Source organism: Montipora capricornis, chromosome 10 (genome assembly GCF_036669925.1).
Source record: "Montipora capricornis isolate CH-2021 chromosome 10, ASM3666992v2, whole genome shotgun sequence".
Taxonomy (NCBI): domain Eukaryota; kingdom Metazoa; phylum Cnidaria; class Anthozoa; order Scleractinia; family Acroporidae; genus Montipora; species Montipora capricornis.
The window spans coordinates 51,821,056-51,828,555 of NC_090892.1; the positions used below are offsets into that span (position 1 = coordinate 51,821,056).

At 39.0% G+C, this 7,500-nt stretch overlaps 1 protein-coding gene across 3 annotated transcripts in view; it reads left to right on the forward strand.

Moving 5' to 3' along the window:
• LOC138022444 (RNA-binding protein 39-like) overlaps positions 1–7,500 on the forward strand; it is a 40,175-nt gene that overhangs the window by 26,251 nt on the left and 6,424 nt on the right. Inside the window, exons 5-8 of one of the 3 annotated variants that reach the window (XM_068869573.1) lie at positions 1,375–1,413; positions 1,543–1,581; positions 3,302–3,340; positions 7,492–7,500. The exon at positions 7,492–7,500 is cut by the window's right edge and continues 54 nt beyond it. In XM_068869573.1, coding sequence (XP_068725674.1) covers positions 1,375–1,413; positions 1,543–1,581; positions 3,302–3,340; positions 7,492–7,500 — 126 coding nt within the window. The remainder of the gene's footprint in view (positions 1–1,374; positions 1,414–1,542; positions 1,582–3,301; positions 3,341–7,491) is intronic. The other 2 variants (XM_068869575.1, XM_068869574.1) reach the window with 2 other exon arrangements.

Genomic DNA, 7,500 nt, shown 5'->3' on the forward strand with positions numbered 1-7,500 from the left:
TTCGTTAGCAAATAAGGCCAGTGTCTGTAAACCCAAATACATTGCAATTGAATCTTTGAAGTGAAATCTTCTCTGCCAAATTTTAAGTGGACTTATTAAGTGAATTTAGTCAACTGGTGAGGTTCCTTAATTAAAGATCAAGTTCGCATTTAGCGACCACAGTTTCACGCGCCTTGCAGCCGCAAGATGGCAGGATTTGATGTCCAGTGAGCAGAAATCTTGAAATTTTTTTAACTTCCCACATTGATTTTTTTGTTCATTTTTGGACAACGTGGAGGTAATTGTAAATTAAATCTGTTTCTGGAAAGAAAAATTGGGGTCACCGAACGTCCAAGACCGTTAAATCTAGGCAAAGCTATAGCAATGGCCTTTTGCCCTACCATTTCTCATTTATTACTTAGTGCGCGCGCTCTTGTATGATGTGGCGTGTGCATTTGCGTGCACAGTGAGGATGCGTAGAAACAATTGGCGCGAACGTCCTTAATTAACAGTGTGTAAAACAGATTTTCTTGTAGTATTTAGACATTGTAGTGGGGAAAGAAAAGTGAGTCGTGTACTAACCACCAGTTCCGAATGATTTCATCATATGAAGATTGAAATACAGAAGTTGTCTTTTGTTTATCCTGGGTTACTAGACGTGATTCGCCAGCTGGCAACCAGTTCTGAAAAATAATCTAGTCGCCAGCACTGAATATGTGGTCACATTGACGACCAGTGAGTCGCAATTTTGAGCCCTGTCTCTGCATCTTGGAAAAGGCCTTGGGTCCTCGCTTCCAAATCTATTAAGATCTATGCTCTCACTCTCAGGTGGGGAAGGGTTAACCATAATTTATTGCGAAAACAACTATTAAAATGTTCTTTTAACTGGTTCTATTCTCGTAGCACTTGATTTCTCATAGAAATTGCTTGGATTTCATGCTTCATGTAACTACCCAGGTCGTCAACCTATCAGATTATGACTGTATCAGTGACCTCTTTTAATTCAAATAAACAACTGCAGTAACTTTTGGGCAAATGAACAGTTTGGTTGACCCAAAAACTCTGTCCTCAATTCTCGGTTATTCAATAATCAAGGAAAGTCTATAGACTCAAGGATGGAGGTTGAGTTTTGACTCTCCCACAATTTTTTTGAATGTCCTGTGGAAACAGATTAGACTGGTGAGCCATTGAAATTGTGAACCTAAAAATGGTGTTTGAGCTATGGTTTGTGTACTTTGCATATTGGGTGTGTCAGACTCTTCAAGGGAAATCTTTTTTGGCCTTTGAAAACCAACAGTTGACTGTAATTCTGCACAAGGCAAGTGTGGATTACAAAATTACTGCACCAGGCTAGCTGTTATAGCTAGTTAATGATCATTTTCTCCCTTTCTGCAGAAGTCGCAGCCGACGTAGCCGTAGTGGTAGCCAGGATAGGTGAGATTCTTCTGTTCTACTGTTTGAAGAGTTTGCAACTCCAAGATTGTTTTTCTTTCCGCATGTTGTCACGTCTTTCATAATGTGGCCAGTCAAAAATGACATAACCATGTTATTGGATTATTTTAGGAATCGGAGGCGACGAAGCAACTCAGGAAATCGAGACAAGTAAGGGATTCATTTTAACTATTAGGAAATGGATTCATTAGCTTTGATGTGAACACTATTTGTGACCCTATTTGGGAAAAGCAGGCTTAACGAAAATAGCGTTGAAGCGTTTTTTCGTTGTAATGCATTTTCAACGCATTGAAAATGCGTTAAAGAGCATTTCCATTGCGTTTTGAAACGTTGGCAATGTTTTTCATCGGAACCGAAATGCGTTGCAAATCCATTTCAAAATCATTTCAAAACATTGTCAAGGCGTTGTCAAACACTGACAGCGCGTTTAATGAAACCACCACGGGCTGTTTGGAGTCATGATTCACAGCACCGCTGCTATTAGTTAATATGAAATCTTTACGACGAATTGTTAACCCATTGGCATGAACTCTAGCACGTATGCACACAACTCTAGCACGTACGTATCAGTTTGAATTTGAGTTGGCAACTGCAACAAAATACCGCAACATCGCAAACTTGATTTGAATGGCACATGGATAACAAAGGAATGTCAACGTTGCGCACGAGCGATCACGAATTTGAACTGCTGATACGGAATAAATTTTGTTCTACGGGCCTCCTAAAGTTGCTTTTACACCAGTGCAGATTAAACCCTTTGCGGTTAAGTTATCAAAACGGTCAGTTCGCCAGCCATTGCAATAAAATACCATAAAGATAAAAGGCACAAAACGAGCCATAAACATGAGCTAACATGTGGCGCGACTTGTCTGCTTCGTAATGTTTGTATAAAATCACCAGGGAAAATAAATAATTTTTAAGCAAACTTTTCAATTTCATTGGCTTCGAAAACAAAGAGTAAGCTTCAAAAAGTCTTTGAAATGCATCAAGCTGTTCACGATTAAATGCAACCGACGGTATAGCAATTTTCATCATCTCAAGTCACGCACACCACGCATTTGACAAAAATAACTATTTATCAACGTAGCTTTGCCTGGTAAAAGATTGCTGGAAATTTCACTCCTATTCAGTACTTTAAGTATTTCTGATGACGCGTTCACTTGCTACTCAAGGGAATGGTTATTAATGGTTATGACAGAAAAAAATATTGAACTAATTAGTGGCAGCGAAGTGCCAAACAAATTACGCCATCATTTTTCTTTTTCTACGTTTATATTTCTGGTGGGTATAATTAATATTGGCTGTTGCTTCGCAAAAGTTTTAATGTAAGTTGTGGCAAATTGCTCTTTATTAATCAAACAAAATCAAATTCTCTCAGATGCAGAATTTTAATGTTCAATTGAATTTGTTACTTGTAAACAAAGCGCTATTGGTTGTGTTCACAATGTGTTTAGCTTTGTTACAACGCGTGAAACGTTGTCCTTTGTTTTTAACGTTTTGTGCAGAATTTGTATCAAACGTTGGAAAAAGTTGCCAACGCGTTGAGAAACACTTTTCATCCATTCTTGAACATTTTGTTGATCATGAATTGTCAACGTTTTTACAATGGACTGAATAACATTACAAATGCGTTGCGAACCATTATCAACGTGTTGTAATGCATCACCAACGCATTTAAAATGCATTGAAAATGCATTACAACGCTATTTTTGTTAAGCCCGGTTTTCCCAAATAGGGTCACATTTTTTTTACCTTATCCTCTGTGTATTTTAGTCATAAGGCATGGAAAAAACAAAATTGCTTTCCCTGTAAACTAATACATGTAATGCCAAGCTCTTTAATCTTTCTAATTTTTTTGGTACTGTTTCAGATATCGCAGACGGAGAAGCCGTTCAGGAAGCCGTGATAGGTAATAGATGATCCAATCCCACCCTCTCCTTACTATGTTTTGTTGGAATTTTCTTGTCTGAAGTTCGATACCTCTTAAAAAGTCAGTATTCTAAGTGGAAATTATTGTACATCTCTCATGTTTTATGTTATCCGTTTAGTGTAAAGACGGAATAAACTATGCAAGATGCATGATCTGCCTGGGACAAACTTGGGCAAATATTTTTTCTGTGTCAGCTAAATTCATCTAGTAAAGCGATAGGTGCAAGACAATGCATCTGGGCAAAATAATCAGTTTGGTGCATCTTCGAAGGACTCAAGTGTGTAGTTTATCAAGATGCATTATGTGTCTGGTGCTCATCTTTATACCAGACGAACTTAACAGACAAAGAAAAAATATTGTTCAAGTTTGTCCCAGATTAGCTCATTCACTCCTGGGGCTCCCTATTGAATTGACGAGTAAAATTGTCTGGCGTTAGACTGAGTTAAAATTAATGCTAAGTATGGCTGGTTCAGGCTGGCTTGGAAGTCAAAGGGTTAAGTATGCGTCTCAAGTACAAAAACAACCAGTGACTATTAAAGATGGCTAACAGAGCACAACTAGTGAAGAATTTAAATGAAAACCACTGCAATACTGCCTAAACGAATCAACCAATTTACAATGCAATTATTGCATTGTCACCTTGTGGCAACAATCCCCTTGGTACTCCTATGGCAGGATGCTTATTCACTTTGGCAAGAGCGGAGTCAGGCACCCAGGATTTGTAGCTGTATGATTTATTTGAAATTTTCAATTTAAATGACAAAACTGAAGGCATAGCTCCAGAAAATATGACAGAAAAACCAGCAATAGTTGTCTGATGACGAAAACAACTGTTCCCTGGCATGGAACATCTACAGCTGTAGCGTCACTTATGATAAAACCTGAACCTTTCTACTGTACAGCATGTGCCTGACCCCACTTAACTCAAATTTATTTTCCCCAAAATTATCACTCAAGTATGAGATGGCTTACATGTACTTGTCATGCGCGTAACAAAGATACTGAAGCATGCAATGTAATTGGTGTCTATTTTATACTTGAGATTCAATTTAAAGTACCAATAAAAAGTATAAACAATATTTTGATCTATGAGTAAATTACACCACTGAGTTACTTACAGTATGTGGAAAGATGATCGACAAAACAGACACTTAAATTTCGAGAACACAAAAAGTCATTATTGCTTCAAAGCACACTCTAACAAGGCCTAAAAGTTAAATGTGAGACAGGTCAAGAATAAAGCAAACAATACGGACGAATTCATTCAAACATAATTTTGCCGTCACACATTATTTTCGTGGACAGATTTTACATTGTAGTTCAAATCGCTTTAACGGAATTGAATATGGCGTTGCTGGTCGATGACTCTGACGATGAGGAACCTTTTTTGGGGTTTACAAGAGAAGAACAGGACAGGTTTTGTTGAGAATGGGGAGAGGAAGAGTCTGTGGTCGAAACCTTATCAGATGAAATGGACGACAGTCAAGATGGGGAAGAGCAAGATTCAGATGAGCTGCGGTGGAATGAAAGTTTTGATGATGTAGAAGTACAATGTTTCAGACAACAGGTTGGACCCACAAGAAGACTGCCTCAAAGTACCTCTGTTTTGGACTATTTTCTTGTATTGTTTACACCAGCCCTTCTTGAAACTATCACTGACAATACCAACAGGTATGCGATTGAAACTGATCTCGACCATGAAGAAATGCGGGGGGATTTTGCACCTACCTTCGTAGCTGAAATGAGAGCATTGCTGGGTGTGGTCATTTTGATGAGGATCATCAAACACCTGAACGTTTTGCTGTATTGGTCAAAGGATGAACAGTTTTATGAGCCAGCCATAGCGAAAGTTTTTTCTTGACGACAGATTTCTTGAGTTGTTAAAATATTTTCATGAGTCGGATCCAAGAACACCGCCATGCTTCCAGTGTCTGTCTTGTTCTAAAACCATAGAAGCATTTTCAAAGACTGTCAATAGCGCGATTGTGTGAGCAGGCATGATTTTGCTATCTTTAAGCCTTTAACTGCTGTTAGTGTTCTTTTTTTTACTGGTGTTAAATGGTGTGCTCGTTTCACCAATGTAGTATCACTAACAATTGGCACATGGAATTTTGGACACAACATTATTTTTTCTGTGAATCCTGCGAAGGTCAAGACTTTGGGGCCAGGAACTGTTGTTGTAGGGTGACCAGTGGTTTATTTATAACTGTAACGTCATGTTTTTTGGGGATGCGTGTCAAAGATTCGGTTACACCTTTGATGTAAGGAAGAGAAGCGAAGGACTTCCCGGGCTCAGTTGATTCAACCATCTTGAAAAATATTCCAACAAGTTGTTTTGGGGATACAGTAGTAGTAGTGGTAGTAGACACTGTCTTCAACAGGATGACGGCATCACTCAAAATACTCTGAAAAGGGCTCGAAAGTTGAAGTAGTCACCTCTGTAAATACAATTCAAAAGGTTGTGAACAGCTGACATAATCTTTCCACCAATGGCCTTGAATGCTGTGTGACAGCATAGAAATACAACTACTACTACTACCACTTCTACTATAATAATACTCCTAATACTATTACAACAACTACTACGAAGTACTCTAATAATAATGTTTCTTATTAATAAGAGCAACAACAACAACAGTAATAATAATAATAATAATAATAATATCTTTGGGATCTAGACGTCGTGACATGGAAATCAAACATTGTAACAAAGAACCCTGTGAGATCACATTATGTCATAATAGACCTTTTTAGCTTGTACGTTTTGTTTTCCCATTTCAGACCAAGTGATGTTCTTAAGGGAATTTTCCTTTCCTGTTCCCTAGAATAACATCGCATGGTCTGAAATGGGGAAAAAAAAAGGTACAAGCTTAAAAGGTCTAAAACGCTGCGCAGAAGTAGGTGGAAAAGGTCAACAACTATTTTGAGGTTAAGGTGGAGGACACAGGTGTTAACCTCTATCCAAGGTTAAAATCATACCAATAGTAATAATTATTATTGTAATCAGAGGATTCGGCTCAGTTCTAGTGGTTGTGTCTTAAGGTCAAGTGGGCATCGACTGCAACGTCATTGTTCTCCAGAAATCTACTTTGCTGGGAACAGGACACATCCTAAAGGAAAATGATTGCTGCACGCGAGGTTCTTGTAGTGACTTGACAGTTAGTACAAATACTGGAAATCCAGTATTACCGTGTGAAAGATCGAATTCTTGGATGTATTGTGGCTTGCCCAAGTGGCTTTTTTTTTTACAGGTGCTGGGCACCAATGTTGGGCTTTGTTTTTGTGATATCTTGCTCTATAGTTACTTGTAATGATTATGTCAACAAAATTAATACCCATAGTAACTGTGACGACAAACTTCATGTAGTGCTGTAAACTATCATTGAGAATTTTCTGTAACACCTCACATGATCTGCAGTTAAACTCATCGCCAATGGACGAGCTTGGAGATGGTGCCTGCCAAAGTGGGCGGCGATTCCGGGGCGAGCAACGAGGCTTGAGCCACAGGCCATGAGCAGAGCACACAGGCCTCCACGGCAACTCTGCGAGCGGCCACCACCCACCAGGCACCGTCACACTGACCAAGTCAGTGGAGATACTTACCAACCCTATACTTACCGAATCCACCAATGAGGGAGGGAAGGGAAGGGGAAAAAAGCGGAACAACCGAACGCTTGCTGCTTGAAACAAACAGCACCTCACACAGCAGAAACGACCAGCACGTGCGATTCGAGAAACCCCGTATGTCATCTCAATGCGCATGATTCCCTGACCACGGCTGACCAGCATTGGCTTGATTTTAACTTAGCCTAAATTACATTTAGCCACATTTAAAGGACTTTCAAATACATAAATTAGCTCATTCAAATTGCAAATAATGGTCTTTTTTATTTATAGCGGTTAGCTGATGAAGAGCATAGCTACAGTTATAGGGCTGATTTGAGTCAAATTCTTGTTTGTGCAGCAAGCTGAAGTTGATTGTCATATTGAAAACTGTTTTCCCCCCATCCTTGTTTCAATGTGGCATTATTTTGACAACCAACACAACTGCTGCGTACCTCCTAAATTTGGAATTGCATTTCATAGTGATTGGGTCGTAAGTACATGTAATTATCTTAATGGCTTTGCAGGAAGCGTAG